The sequence below is a fragment of the Cervus elaphus genome, chromosome 12, assembly GCF_910594005.1.
Source record: "Cervus elaphus chromosome 12, mCerEla1.1, whole genome shotgun sequence".
NCBI classification, from domain to species: domain Eukaryota; kingdom Metazoa; phylum Chordata; class Mammalia; order Artiodactyla; family Cervidae; genus Cervus; species Cervus elaphus.
Window position 1 is genome coordinate 41,072,282 of NC_057826.1, and position 16,697 is coordinate 41,088,978.

The window sequence follows — 16,697 nt, forward strand, 5'->3', positions numbered from 1 at the left end:
TCCAGGTACACAGAGCAAGACAAAAATTGAATATAATACTCTTAAATGTATATATGCACTTAAATGGAACTATAATCTTAATGGAATTAATCTCAATTACAATTACAATCTTGGAAATGTATAACCCGATAGTTGCTCTTATTTTGCTTTCTCTATGAATCAGTCTTCTAATAATTGTTTTTCTAGACTCAGTTTCCCAACTAATAGATGCAGATCTCAGCCTTACCTAATCGAACTCAAGAAGGTTGTCACTGTGCATCTCTTTTCCACATTTCCAGGATGAACTCAGAAACATCTTTGTTACCAGCTTATTTCACACACACTAGAGATTTTAAAACTTCTTTACAAAGTCTATTAATAGCCCCACTGTGTAAAACTCAGTGGCCTTTGCTGGGAATCATTTTGAAATTTGGGGGGCAATGACAGTATACTCCAAAGGTAGGCCAGATGTATACTCTTGGTGGAATCAGAATATCAGGGGCTCAAGGGATTTTAGGAGGCCTTTTGCTACTCATCTGCTGTTCAAATCACTTGCAATGTCCCCCAACCAGTAATCAAGTCACATTTGCTTTAATCATCATTATCATGGTTAACATTTATTGATAAAGTACTATGTACCAAGCTGCATGCTAAGCATTTTACATGCATTATCTCATTTAACCGTCACAAATTCCCTATAAAAGTTGGAACTATGAATATCCCCAAGTTTAGAAGGTATAAAAAGGAAAAGAAGGTTGCCTAAGGTCACACATCTTATACGTTGGCAGAGAACACTGGCTGTCTGTGCCACTTACAGCCTACTGCCCAGAAATTTTAAAAGACTAAATTACACACTGGGCTTCCCAGGTGACACTAGTAGTAAAAAAAGTGTCAGCTGCTCAGTCTGTCCAGCTCTGTAACCCGCCAGGCTCCTCTGTCCATGGGATTCTCTAGACAAGAGTACTGGAGTAGGTTGCCACTTCCTTCTCCAGGGGAGCTTCCCGACCCAGGGGTCAAACCTGGGTCTCCTGCATCGCAGGCAGACGCTTTACCCTCTGAGGCACCAGGGAAGCCCACTTAACACACACACAAATTATACACTTCTTTTCTAAGTGAAAAGTTCCACAGGTGAACTTTGGCATAAATGCTGGTTATAATGTGGCATAAAAGGGAGAGCCTAGCATTTCTTTTCTCCCCTCTATCATATACCTGAACTTCATGGTTTTCAGGCAGCTCTAATAAATATGTGCTATGCCTCTGATTTGAAAAGGGACAGTCTGCTGCATCTGCACTGTTAGGAAAATGTAAACCTCCAGCTGTCTGATTCAGTCAATTCCTAGAGACAGAATTACTGGTCATTCCTAGTCCCACCAAAATGAAGATACATTACAAAGACAAATGACATCTTGACACTATGCCCCAGCAAATAATATGACTCACTTACCAACAAATGGAAACTGGTTTGGGAAGAGGCCAAAGATGCCATTACTGTGCATTGTAAACAAAATGGAGAAATAAGTGGCTATGCTGCCCCAGATGAAGACATGGTTAATGACAGTCCAATAGCTGGTATCCAAGGCTATCTGTAAATAAAGTCAAATGCAAAGGGGAGATTGTTGAGGATGAAAAGAGCATCATTTTACTGAGTAACGTCTCCTCAGGACACTTCTGTGAAAAGACAATTGTACCTGTCTAGTTACCAGCCAACCACAGGCCCTACCACTTTCTGGACAACACAGGAGACTGATGTGACATTTCTGGCAGAAAACTGACCTCAGGACTTGTATCTGCCAGCCATTATATCTAACAATATTGAGTGAAAATCAGGAAATAAAATGATAAACTTTAAATGAGAAAGAAGCAGAGTGGCTTCTAATTTCAATGCTACTTTCCAAATTGCTCTCTAAATTTGTCTATTGGAAAACTTTTTCATAGTGAGAAAGTGCAACATTTTAAGATCTGTACATAGATTTTCATTTGACGATTTTGACACAGGTATAGTCTGTTTTATATCAATATTCTAATTCATTTTGATTACCATTTCTGTTAAATTATTCAAATAATAACAAAAATCCTTAATCCACTTTTGGCATCAGAAGTTGGGCTTCATGGTGATCTAGGAGCATGTTCAGAAGCCCTTCTCCCATCCAATAACTTGTTATGACAGCACAGCTGAAAAAGAGTGATCTGATAGGGGGAAACTAAGGAAGCCACTGGTGAATATGAACACTTCAGTTCTCAGAGGAAAACAACGTAGGTTCTGTGAAACTGGGTCATTTGTAGTGATGTGGATGAACCTAAAGTCTTCCACACAGAGTGATGTGAGTCAGAAAAACAAATACCATATATTAGCTTATATACATGGGATCTAGAAAAATGGTACTGATGCAGGACAGGGACAGAAATGCAGACACAATGTACACGCGGATGCAGGTGGGGTGAATTCAGAGTAACTGATATAACACTACACCGTGGGTGAAACAGCTAGCTAGTGGGAACCTGCAGCATAGCACAGGGAGCTCAGTCGGCTCGGTTCTGCGATGACCTTGCGAGGTGGGAGGGAGGCTCAGGAGGGAAGGGGTATGTGCATACATATAGCTGATTTACATTCTTGTACAGAAGAAAGTAATGCAACATTGTAAAGCAGTTTTACTCCAGTTTTTCCAATTTTTTTAAAAGTAGGTTCTAGCACCTTATTTGCATCTCAGAGGTTCCAAATGGTCCAAATGAAAATTTAGATTTCTAGCAGAGTCTCAGGAAGACCACAGGTTTCCTGCCTGCCCAAGGGGGCTCTAGCTACACAGTAAATAGACTCTTCTGCATATAGAGACATACTTTCCCTTCCCACACGAAGTTACTGTCCTTAAAAATGATGCCCCATAAAAAGAATGTTAGCTGCCTTGATGAAACTGCAGGGGTGCCAAAAGGACAGCCTTTTCTTTCCTCAAGAAGCCTGAGAACAGAAAGAAAGCCCTGCCTTACGTACCTCAGCAAAGAAAGACTTGCTGGTTTCCCTGCTCATTCCTCAAGATAGCTGACCAAAATCCCTAGCTCTAACTTTCACCATCTGTTAGTTCATCACCATTAAAAGACACCAATAGTTTGACCTGTGTAGGTATGAGTAGGCAAAGAAAAATCACAACCAATTTAAGAGGACTCGACTGAGGGGAAAAAAAAATAAAAGTAGTTCCTACAATGAAGAAGACAGACAAGCACTATACCAATAATTTTAAAAAGTAATGAGAACTCTTAAGGAGAAGCAATTAGATCATAGAAAAAAAAATTCTGGAAGAAAAAAAGTGTTATTTCTGAATTTAAAAATTCAATAGAGAAACCAAATAAGAATAGTCACTGATTAGAACTGAATATTCTGAAAAAACAAATGGAAACATCTCATAACAGGGCAAAAACTCTAAGAAATGGGAACCATGTGCAAAAACGATATGAGACATGGATGGTAAATCCATAGGTGTCCAATCCATGGGCCCAACATTCAAATAATGGCATCCTAGAAAAAGAAAAAGTAGCAATCAAAGAAATGACGAAGAACACTGCTCTGTGATAGCAGCAAAGATTTTCAGATTGGGAGGGTACTCTAAATTATAGGCAAATCAATGAATGAAGTTACATTCTGGTAACATTTGTGAAGTCCAAGGATAAAAAAACATAGCCTCTAGGGAGAAAAGATACTATTTACAAAGGAAAGAGAATCAGCTTAATATCAAGCTGTTACACTGAAACAGAGATGTAGTGGAAAATCATTTACAGAATTCCTAAAACACTCTGATTCAAGAGTCTTATGCCCATCCAATATATGATTTAACTGTGAAGATAAAGATTTGAACTCAAAAGAGTAACATCTATGTACTCCTTCTGCAGAAATTACTCATGCTTAGAGAGGAAAACATGTTAATGCCACTCTCAAAATGAGCTTATTCACAAAATTCCTGAAATGTACTCTGTGGTACTAAAGACAGCAGTTTCTGATTGAAGCCACGATTTCATGGTGGATGCGTTAGCAATGTCAGATACTTCCAGTTCACTCTGTTGTTTCCTCCTCTGCTACAGAATTGAACACAGGGGACCTAGCCATGGAGGGTTCACAAAGCATCAATATGCTTTATGTAGTTGTGAAACAGACAAACAGAACTCCTCTGAGTGGAGAAATCTGGTTCTGATTTTGGATGCTATCTGACTCTGAATTTTGAACTCCCAAGATGTCAAGTGTTAGATGGCTTTGGTATGAACTTAATGATACTCACTTAGATGGACCAAGGAACGGCAGAGATGTCATTTAAAAGCAGTATGTTTACATTTGACTCATTCAGTCTAATAAATATTGAGTCATGAAGAGAAAGTCTGGGGTTTAACGAGATCTTTTGTTGATATAAGTAGCTAAGATTTGTAAAAGAGATTATTTATAGGATAGAAAAAGGACTGACCAAAGACAATTCAAACTCTGTAAAAAGTTAGCCCTTGATTGATACTTTCCCCCTTACAATGCACACAAAGGCAAAGAACAGAGGTCACACTGCTTCTTGTATCCACCCAGAGGTACAGATTTTAATGGATTAGAAAGCTTTTGTGAACTCTAACTCAATATCTAATAGTATTGTCCACCATTTGCATTAAAAAAGAAATAAAAAACAAACTCAAGATGTCCAATGATGATCAATGGATCATCAAAAATCATTCCTACCAGATGGGAATGTAAGTTGGTGTAGGCATTATGCAAAGCAATATGGAGGTTCCTCAAAAAACTAAAAGTAAAGTTGCCATGTGATTCAGCACTCCCACTCCTGAGCATGTATCTGGACAAAACTGTAATTCAAAAAGATACAGATTCCTCAGTGTTCATAGCAGCACTGTTTACAATAATCAAGACATGGAAGCAACCGGAGTGTTCACTGACAGATAAATGAATAAAGAAGATGTGGCATGCACACACACACATGCAGACACACACTGGAAGACTACTCAGCCATAAAAAGGATGAAATCATGCCATTTGCAGCAACATGGATGGACCTAGAGATCGTCATGCTAAGTGAAGTAAGTTAGAGAAAAACAAATACCAAATGATATCACTTTTATGTGGAAAATAAATATAATACAAATGAAGTAATTTATGAAACAGAAAGAGACTCACAGACATAGAGATCAGAGTTGTGACTGCCAAGGTGGAGGGGGTTTAGAAGAGGGATAGATTAGGATTTGGGATTATCAGATGCAAACTACAAGATACAGAATAGATAAATGACAAGGTCCTACTGCATAGCACAGGAAGGTATAATATATTCAGTATCCTGTGATAAACCATAATGGAAAAGAATATGAAAAAGAATATATATAAAACTGAATTACTTTGCTGTATAGTAGAAATTAGTATAATATGGTAATTCAATAAAATAAATTTTAAAAAATTATTCCTACCAGAAAAGCTTATATGAACTTGAGATTCAAATGTGCCACACACCTAACATTCAACCTCTTGAATACAGAAGTGTACTGCCAAATAAACATTACATCTCACTATAAAACTAGATGCATGAAGCAGGGCACCCAAAGCTGGTGCTCTGGGACAACCTAGAGGGGTAGGGTGGGGAGGGAGGGGGGATGCAGTTCAGGATGGGGGGGGCATGTGTATACCTATGACTGATTCATGTTGATATATGGCAAAAACCATCACTATATTGCAAAGTAATTATCCTCTGAGTGAAATAAATTTTAAAAACCTAGAAGTTATTTAACTCTTACAGAAATCATGGGAAAGTTTCTATTATCATTACCATTAGAAACTTTTCCTCCCAAGAAGGAAACACAGGGAGAAAGTAGTATATCAGTTCTCTTTACGTACAGTGTTCAGTCCCAAGAAGTGCCCGATTCATTGTGAGGTTTCTACTAACATGGAGGTTATAGACACAAAATGCTAATCTCCTACATCTGGGGATTTATTAAAACCTCCTGTTTCATCTTAGAATGTGTAGTTAAAAAGAAAATCCCAGTATTATAGGGGTCCCCAGCCTGCAGGATCTAATGCCTGATGATCTGTGGTTGTTGTAATAATACAAGAAATAAATGCACAATAAATATAATGCATTTCTGAAACCATCCCCCCACCACCCTGGCCCGTGGAAAAATTGTCTTCCATGAAACCAGTCCCTGGTGCCAAAATGGTTGAGGATCCTACTAAGATTACTGCCAACAAATGAAGCAGAATTTTACAAGCTGTAAAGCCATCCAGTTAAGATATTTTCACCAGTAGGGTTACCTGCACGCTGACCACAATGACCAAAGACGTGGCCATGGTCACCGCAAAGGACTGGTAGTCCGCAGTGTGCTGTCCGTCATCTCCAGCCATGTTGTAAAAGGCCCCGTAGGGGATGAAGAAAAGGGCTAATGAGGTATAGATTCCATGTGCCATACAGATGAAAAATTCATGCTTGTTAAAAAGTAGATTCAGCTGCCCAGGTTTGTAGAGCTGGGGATAATCCATGCTATTCTGGTCACTAACATCCTGTCAACAGAGAGATACTTTAGTGGAGGAGGCTCGAGGAGAAGTTAGAGAAACTCCGAATTTCCTGTCTCTAGAAATAGCACGTGCATATCTAAGCATGGCCTTCCCAGGTGGCTCAGTGGTAAAGAATCCACCTGCCAATGCAGGAGACGCAGGAGATGAGGGTTCAATCCCTAGGTCAAGAAGGTCCCCTGGAGGAGAAAATGGCAACCCACTCCAGTATCCTTGCCTGGAAAACCCCATGGACAGAGGAGCCAGACAGGCTACAGCCCATAGGATCGCAAAGAGCTGGACACGACTGGGCACGCATGCACTATCTAAGCATGCCCTAATATGCACTACTCATTACTTTGTTTTCACTCTCATAGTAACCCAAAGGATATTAAAATTATCCCTACTTTATATAGGAGGAACCTGAGTCTCCAAGAGAGATTGATGAGAGGCCACACAGCTTTTATAACAGAACCAGAACGTGATTGCATGTGCATATTTGGCTTCAAATTGAAGTTTCTTTTCTATTCTCCTGAAACTGCACTCATGTTCCCAGAATTCTAGTACATCCAGTGCAGCCAGTGGGTCCCGGGGTTAACTGCCGAGGCAGTGACAGGGGATGCCAGCAGACAGCCTGAGTCAGAAAAGGCCCACCTGAGTTCCCAACTTTGGTGGGGGGAGTGTGCGCAGGAGGAAAGGAACAGGGAAAGAGGGAACAGAATGTGGATTCCAGGTGGAAGGGAGCTGAGCCTGCAGAAGTGAGAGTTCTACCCAGGGAAGACTCCATAGGCAGCTACCAGGTGCTCAGGTTAAAGAATTTAGACAGAATGAGAAGGCATCATGTTTGGGCCCAGCCAGGTCCTGGGAGAAGCTAAAGCTGTGTTTCTCAAACTTAATGTGCACACTAATAACCTGGGAATAGATTGCACTTCAGCAGGTTTAGGGTGGGGCCGGAGACTGCCTTTCCAACAAGCTCCAAAGCAATGCTGGTGACCACACTGTGAGCACCATAGCCAAACACCACAACCGGCTTCAAAGCCAGACAATCCTGAGTTCAAATCCCAGCTCTGCTGCTTAGCAGCTGTGTAGTCTTAGACCCATCACTTAACCTGTCTGAGCCTCAGGTTCCTCATCTTCAGAAGTGCAAACAACATTATCTCCCTCATAGGATCACTGTCATGATGAAATGGGTATGTATTCAACAGAGTTCTTGCCATAGTTCATATAATTTAAAAATAAGATGCTTCTATAAATAATAACAAGATAATGACAGTAATAGTAACAATAGTGTTACAGTCTCAGAGTCAAGTGGCCTGGTGCTAGGTTGAGGTCTGTCACTTATTTGACTGTATGACTTTAGGAGAATGATCTTAGCTTCTGAGTTTTAGTTTCCTCCTTATAAAATAAGCAGAGTCATAGATGGTCACTGAGGCATTCCAGCATAGCATCCCATGATCAGAAGATCATTTTAAGGGTCAGAGTAGACAAAGCAGAAAAGGGGAGGGGTAGACACTCAACTTGATAGCAATAAGGGGCCTTATTGTGTATACAGTTGACCCTTGAACAACATGGGTTTGAAGTGAGTAGGTTCACCTACACACAGAATTTTTCAATAAATATGTACTACCTGATCCACTCTTAGTTGAAATCTCAGATGCAGAACCGTGGATATGGAGTTACCACTCTACAGTTACAGGAGAATTTTGGACTGTGTGGGGGTATGGGCCAAGGTGAGGGGGACCCCTAACTTTTGTGTTGTTTCAAGGGTCAACTGTATATTTTTCATCTATATCTTTTAGCTCTTAGGTTATTTCCATATCTTATTTATTATCAATAATGCTGCAATGAATACAGGACTGTATATATCTTTTCAAATTAATGTTTTGGCTTCCTTTGGATAAATACCCAGAGGTGGAATTGCTGAATCACTTAATAGCTCTATTTTTAATTTTTTGCAGGATTTCTATACTGTTTTCCAGTCTGTTCAGATTTTCTGCTTAAACATAATTCAGCCTTAGTAGGATGTATGTTTCTAGAAATTTATTCATTTCTTTAAATTGTCCAATTTGTTGCTGTTCATTAGTCTCTTATGATCCTTGTATTTTTGTGGTCAGTTGTAATCTCTACTATTTCTGATTTTGAGTCTTCTCTCTTCTAGGTGAGTCTACCTAAAGGTTTGTTGATTTTATCTTTTCAAGGAATCAGCTCTTAGTTTCATGGATCTTCTCTATCACTTTCTTAGTCTCTATTTCATTTATTTTTGCTCTAATTGTTGTTTTTCCCTTCCTTCTACCACCTTTGGGCTTTGTGCTTTTTCTAGTTTCTTGAGGTGTAAAGGCAGGTTGTTTGAGTTTTTTCATGTTTCTTGAGGTTGGCATTTATTACTATGAACTTCCCTCTTGGAATTGCTTTTACTCTATCCCACAAATTTTGATATTTTATATTCCCATTTTAATTTGTCTCAAAGTATTTTAAAATTTCTTCTCTGATTTCTTCTTTAACCCATTGTTGTTCAGGAGCATGCTGCTTAATCTGCACATATAAGTGAATTTTCCAGCTTTATTCATGTAATTAATATCTAGTTTTATACCACTGTGGTTAGGAAAGACACTTGATATAATTTCAATCTGTAAAATGTATTAAGACTTTTTGTAGCTTAATAAATGATCTGTCCTTTAAAATGTTTCTTGTGCACTTCAGAAGAATTTGCATTCTGTTGCTTTTGGAGGGAGTATTCTACATATATTAGAATATATAGAGATATAGAATATACATATATTAGAATATATATTCTATATATATTCCTTGTATTCTATATATTATTCTATATATGCATGTAATAATGTATTTTATATACATGTGTGTGTGTGTGTCTGCACACACATTAGAAGTGTTCCCTGGCAACAGTCACAAAAATAAGGATACCAACAGGAGTATGAGCTCCTTTCTGGGTCAGGCTGATTACTATAGTCTCATGGGCTCCCTGGAAGAAAAGCTATGACCAACCTAGACAGCATATTGAAAAGCAGAGACATTACTTTGCCGATAAAGTCCGTCTAGCCAAAGCTATGGTTTTTCCAGTAACCATGTATGGATCTGAGAGCTGGACCATAAAGAAGGCTAAGTGCCGAAGAATTGATGCTTTTGAACTGTGGTGTTGGAGAAGACTCTTGAGAGTCCCTTGGACTGCAAGAAGATCAAACCAGTCAATCCTAAAGGAAATAAACTCTGAATATTCATTGGAAGGACTGATGCTAAAGCTGAAGCTCCAATACTTTGGCTACCTGATGCAAAAAACTGACTCACTTGAAAAGACCCTGATGCTGGGAAAGATTGAGGGCAGGGGGAGAAGGGGATGGCAGAGGATGAGATGGTTGGATGGCATCACCGACTCAACTGGGATGAGTTTGAGCAATCTCCGGGAGTTGATGAAGGACAGGGGAGCCTGATGTGCTGCAGTCCATGGGGTCGCAAAGATTCAGACATGACTGAGTGACTGAACTGAACTGATGGGACCAGGAATGCAAGTTTCTCTGGCTTCTGGAGTTAGGCAGCCAAGAGGTGTCCCCTGGGTGGCAGCCACAAAAATAGGGGTACCAGAAACATGTACCAGCACATGTTCAGGAGATACTGGTGCTCTGAAGTCTGGCAAAGGGAGCATGCAAGGATGACACCGACCCTCTGTCCCTGGAGTGTGTTCCAGCAGACTCCAAGACGTGTGTGTTCAATTGGATGCCTGCCCCCAGGCCGACACTTTAATATAAGCAGGTGAGCCTCTGTGACTGGCATGATCTGCTGTGTCTGCACTGGGCCCAGGAGCAAGTGAGTCTGAGCACATGGGCCATTCAGAACTATTTCTTAGATTGTTTCAGTCTTGTGGGCCTTGCAACAGAAGCCCCATTGGTTGGGGGGGCTTATCTCTCAGCTGTGGGTTTTAAAAGTTAAGGTGCTCAATGAAGGGGTTCCCTTCACTCCTAAGGGAAGAACTTCAGGCTTTGAGTTTTTTCCTGGTTGAAGACTGCCATGCTGAGGGTGGGGGTAGGGTTTATGGTAAGATTGTGTCCCAGCCTCTCCAACTCGCTTCCAAGAATATGGTTTTCTTCTTGTTTGCTCAGTGTATAGTCTTCACTCAGACAGCCTTTAGGGTTGTTTAAGAGAAAATTTTTCCTTGTGTAGTTGTAGACTGTGTCTGCAGGAAGAGGTGAGTTCAGGATCTTCCTTTATCGCCATCTTGAACTCTCCCCTTCTATTTTTTTCATATTGCACAATAACCATCTTTTCCCAGAAAGTGTTTTATTTTTAATATTTTATTCCACATTCTGGGCAGCTACAAAGCACCAAGAAAAGGAACACTTGTAAACATGGGCACTTGGAAATGAATGAGCTTAATCCTTTATAACCAAAGTCTTCAAGAGTTCATTGCTTTTTGTAGAATTTCACAAAATGAGTTGTTCACAATCTTCCTTTTTTACATACAAGAAGTGAGGCTTACAACTGACTACAAAGCTTCAGAATGGGAGAGCAGAATGAGCTCATAAAGTTAAGATTTATATTTTGCAATAGATGGCTTTGGGCCAGAAAATGAGGCCTAGCAAATGAATCTAACAACAGCCTGGAGAAAATCTGGTCTCCTTAAAAATACTTCAAAAATTTTTTTTAAATAATACACTCTAACTGTGCCATGGAAACTCCTCTGGCTAGTCTTTCACTTCCCCATGGGCAGCCAGACTTTTCCCCCATCCAGGAAGTACCCTCCAAGGCTTTGAGTGTGCCAAGGACCTACCATTTTATAATTGATTCCCTCCCTCCCCTTCCCCCAAGCACATTGAGCTAAACTAAAGAAAACTACGCCCTTTCTCTCTCCATGGCTCTGGGGCTCTGTGTCTCCCTCTCCATTGGCAGGGCGCTCCTCTGGCCTGGAGTTTCTGTTCTGAGTCGTGTGGGCAGTTTCACCGCAGATGCTAGCTCTCTGCACTCCAGCCCAGCTCCATGATCTTCTATGTAACCTCACATGGTTCTCTGCACTCTCAGAGGCTAATACAGGATTCCCCAGTGTGTAAACTAGAGAGACTAGTTCTGAGGCATATTGGTCAGTCCTACATGAAAAATAAGTAAGTAAACGTACAGTCCTATGAGTTTGGGAAATTCTGGGCTACAGTGTAATTAAAGAGACTATTTCTTGTAGGACCTCTCAGAGCCTTTAGAGAAAACAATGTAGGGTGTGAGTCTTTAAGAGGATAGTAATCAAGCTCTGATCAGAGATCTTTTTGGGGAGTTGGAAGGGTTTTTAATCCATGTGATACTTATTAAGGTATCGACTCCATTCTTAGGACTTTTTCCATGATTTGGATCTTCTCAGTTGAGTTCAGTCACTCAGTCATGTCCAGCTCTTTGCAACCCCATGGACTGCAGCATGCCACGCCTCCCTGTCCATCACCAACTCCCGGAGTTTACTCAAACTCATGTCCATTGAGTCGGTGATGCCATCCAACCATCTCATTCTCTGTTGTCCCCTTCTCCTCCCGCTTTCCATTTTTCCCAGCATCAGGGTCTTTTCAAATGAGTCAGTTCTTCACATTAGGTGGCCAAAGAATTGGCGTTTCAGCTTCAGCATGAGTCCTTCCAATGAATATTCAGGACTGATTTCCTTTAAGATGGACTGGTTGGATCTCCTTGCTGTCCAAGGGACTCTCAAGAGTCTTCTCCAACACCACAGTTCAAAAGCTTCTACTTAGAAGCTAAAAGCAACTAAAAGGCATCAACAGAGCAAAGTAAGTTACAAAGACAGAGGAAAACACATACCTGGTCAAAAATCCCCATGGCTAAAACAGGCAGCGATGTGTAGACAATGTTAAAAAGGGTAATGAACCACTGGTCGTAGACAGTCTGAAACAAAATTAACACATCAGTGAGAAACAGCATACATAGGTGTGAGAATATTCACTTGTAGGCTCTTGGACTAACTATCTCAATTTCCTAAAGTGGATGGGAGTTTGATGTTAGAGTCAGACAGACCTGAGTTCTCCCCAGGCTCAGTCTCTTATCAGCTTTGCTGCTTATGGGACACTAGATCTCGCTAAACTTCAATTTCTTAATCTCTAAAATGAAATCATACTTTCCTTATAGAATTTCAGTTGGGGAGAAGGACATCAGACATGTAGAACACCTAACACAGTGCTGGATGCACACGAGCTCTGGCCCCTCTGGTGGGTTATTTCATCCTTTAGGTTTTCAATGTCTTCTAATAAGTCCAATTACCTGAACTGCTAAGCAATAGCAAAGGATCCATGAACATCTTCAGAGGGAGATAGAGAAATGAACCTGTCAGCCCCATCCTTTGTTCACATGGAGAACTTTTTCTTGTGAGTGGTTTAAAGCAAGGTGGGCATGGAGCTAGCTGCTTGCTACACTGGATATAAATCAGACAATAAAAATACCCCTCATACCTATAGACAACAGTTTCCTTGCATGAACCTCACTAAAAGTGAGGCATGTGAAATAGTCCTTATATGTCCTTTGTATTAATAAGTACATAGAAATGTAGAAACAGAATGGAGAAAGTATTATAGACCTTATCACAGGCAAAGGGAAAGATTAAAACATAGGTCTCCAGCTCTATAGACTTCCCTGGTGTTCCAGTGATTAACAATCTGCCTTGCAATGCAGGGGATGCAGATTCGATCCCTGGTCAGGGAACTAAGATTCCACATGCCACACTCCACAACCACTGAGCCCACATGCTCTGAAGCCTGTGTGCCACAACCAGTTGAGCCCATGTGATGCAACTACTGAAGCCTGTGCCCTCTAGAGCCTTCGAGCCACACCCAGAGAGTCCATGCATCATGATGAAAGATCCCACATGACACAACTAAGACTTGATGCAGCAAAATAAATAAATATTTTAAAAACAAAACATAGGTCTCCAGCCCCTAATCAATGTCTGTTCTACCACTGTATCATTCATTCATTCAATATTTATTAAGAAACCACTATGTGCCAGGTACCAGGTTCTCAGCAATGATAATTTAACATGATACAATCAGATAAAAATTCCTCATGAAATTTTCACTGTAATGGTGCCGAGGAAACAAACAACAAAAAAGATTTTATATAATAAACAAGATATATAGTTGATGAGTAAATGAGTGAGTAAGAAAGTAACAAATACTAGGGTAGAAAGAGGGTAGGAAATATGGAAGGGCTGTAAGGTGATTGGAGAAGGTATCACTAAGAAGTAACATTTGAGAAAAAAAATCTGAATAAAATTAAGGATCAAATATGCAGCTTTCTGGGACATGAACATTTCATATGGCAAGTAGATCACATGAAAAATCTGTGAGGCAAGAAAGCATCTAGCATGTTCAGAGGACAGCAAGACAGCCCATTTGGCTGGAGCAAAGCAACCTACAGGGAGTATCATGAATTTCAAAGAAATAATTACAGGAGGATCCTATAGAGGTAACTATGGATTGTTCCCTAAATAAAATATGACAACATTAGAGGATTTTGAGCAAAGGAACATCATGATTTTTACTTTAACCTGATTCTCTGCATTCTGTGCTGAGAATAGACAAAAGAGGTACAATTGTGGAAGTTGGGAAACCAATTAGGAGGCTAGTGCAGTGCTCCAGATGAGAGATGAAGGTGACTGGATCAGATGATCAGTGGAAAGAAGTGCTGGATTCTGAATATTTTCTGAAGCACACATTCTTCTTAGGGAAATTCTGAAAGCAACAGGAATCTTAAATGCAAATGTTCCAGGCAGAGAAGCTAAAGGTAGGTTCTACATAGTTATATAGGTAAGGCAATCTTTCAAATCATGTCCTGTACATGTAGATTATATAGAAGAAAAAAATATTTTGGTGGCTTTATTGCTAAATCTGGATTTGGACTATTATATGTCTTTGCATTGCTGTTTGTTCTTGAGATGGGTGTATACTTGTTCAAGGAAAGAAGTGGAAGCCAGTCTTCAAAGGCCAAATCTCAATGTGAAATTTCTGTTGAAGCTCCACAGGTGGTTTAATTCAACACTGAATAAACCAGACACTGTGAAAAATGCTGATTATTGTATTCTGAGCAAGGTTAGTCCCTTGGTAAGAAGTAAGGAGCATGGACATGTCAATCAATTCAAAGAGAGTTCATTCTTAGGGCAAAAAAAAGAAAAAAAAATGAGAACAGAAAAAAGGAGGTGTGGGGTAGATGAGAGAAGGAATGAATTTGCTTTATTCTCTGAATATCTCAGAGAGTTGAGGCCTGGAATCTACATAGGAAAGACCTGCTCAATGTCATTCTCTTTAAGGGTATGCCAAACACAAGGCAGGAAAGTTGAATTCTACTACCAATAAACAGTTGAGACAGGATTTAGGCAAAGGGGCAACATTAGGGACCACCAAGAGGTTTATGCTTGTGACTCAGAATAACCATTTCTAGTAACCAGTTTTTAAGTTCTCTTTTGTTATCTGTGCATGCATGCTAGGTCATTTCAGTTGTGTCCAACTTTTTGCTACCCTATGGACAGTAGCCCACCAGGCTCCTCTGCCCATGGGGATTCTCCAGGCAAGAATACTGGAGTGGGTTGCCATGCCCTCCACCAGGGGATCTTCCAAACCCAGGGATCAAACCTGCATCTCTTACATCTGCTGCTTTGGCAGATGGATTCTTTACCACTAGCGCCACTTTGAGGCTTATTAAATTGTCTGAACTCTGCTGTCAGGATCTGAAAGGGGGCCTTATGTCCAGTGATATGCTAGGTGTTTAACAACTAGCTCTTAAAAAAAGAAAGAAAAAGCCTGAGTTGTAACATTTACCAGTTTCCATGATGTAAATATTCTCCATTGGCTGTTCAAGCAGTCATATCACTGAGTTAAGAAGAGATGTGCCATAGCACACCACTGTATAGTATTTAAACCACATCAATCCAACAGATACAATGAACCTCAAGAGCGTAATCAGCAAAAGATGATAAACTCATTTAAAAGTGACTCAGTGGGAGGAGAGGGTGGGATGATTTGAGAGAATAGCATTGAAACATATATATTACCATATGTAAAAATATATAACCGGTGGGAGTTTGATGCATGAAGCAGGGCATCCAAAGCCATGACTCTGTGACAACCTAGAGCGATGGGATGGGGACAGGGTGGAAGGGGGCTTCAGGATGGAGGGGACACATGTATACCTGTGGCCAATTCATACTGATATATGGCAAAAAATACTCACAATATTGTAACATAATTGTCCTCCAATTAAATAAAAATTGTTTTTAAAGTGATGAGTTTGGAGTAGTTATGAACTTTGTTTTCCATATAGTTTATTTAAATTATAAGTTTATAGAATTTAATTTTCATTAACAACTGTGTTTAACCACTGGCTCACATTTAACAAGCAGTTCTTAGGGACCAGTATGGGCTAACTAGCATACCTCAGCCTATGTTTATGCTGGGAGCAAAGTAGTACAAACAGCACAGATTCTAGAGGATCTGAGACTCCGTGTGGCAAGAGAGAACCTGCAGAAGGGCAGGGCAATTGCCTGGAGTGTCAGGCAACCATAAGAATAGACCAGAAAAGCTTGTCAGCATTCCCTGGTAACCCCAGGATATTCTAGCAGAGGTATCTGAAACAAGCCTGGATTTATGGTACTCATATAAGACAGGAGCATGTGCCATCAATAACAACTGATTAATACCAAATTCCCCACTGAAGATGCACGTATGCATGCTCAGTCGTGTCCCACTCTTTGTGAACTCATGGACTGTAGCCCTCCAGGCTCCTCTGTCCATTGGAATTCTCCAGGCAAGAATACTGCAATGGGTTGCCCTTTCCTTCTCCAGGGGATCTTTCTGGCTCAGGGATTGAACTGGCGTCTCCTGCATCTCCTACATTGCAGGCAGATTCTTTACAACTGAGCCACCTGGGAAACCCTATATGTGACAGAGATATGTGTCATCAATAACAATTGATTAATACCAAATTCCCCACTGAAGACAACAACAACAAAAACTAAGGGTAAGAAAAAAGTATCTTCATCAAAGCCTTAATGAACTAATGAATGGGGAATACCTATCAAGATAAGGGAGAGGATGAGAATTTAAGAACCACTTTAAGGCCTAGGATGATTTTTTTTTCCTCCAGAGACCATGTTTATCTCTTTCTATCAGCTGCTGAGGTTGGGATGAAAGTCTGATGTTTTGTGGGCCAATCAGGTGTCCTGC

The 16,697-nt window shown here is 40.3% G+C and overlaps 1 protein-coding gene across 5 annotated transcripts in view; it reads right to left on the reverse strand.

The window, feature by feature from the left end:
• Positions 1 to 16,697, reverse strand: part of ATP8B4 (ATPase phospholipid transporting 8B4 (putative)) — a 265,518-nt gene that overhangs the window by 19,842 nt on the left and 228,979 nt on the right. For all 5 annotated transcript variants that reach the window (XM_043920126.1, XM_043920124.1, XM_043920122.1 and 2 more), the window contains exons 24-26: positions 12,289 to 12,372; positions 6,250 to 6,495; positions 1,424 to 1,562 (exon numbers count right to left, since the gene is read on the reverse strand). In XM_043920126.1, the coding sequence (XP_043776061.1) occupies positions 1,424 to 1,562; positions 6,250 to 6,495; positions 12,289 to 12,372 (469 nt within the window). The remainder of the gene's footprint in view (positions 1 to 1,423; positions 1,563 to 6,249; positions 6,496 to 12,288; positions 12,373 to 16,697) is intronic.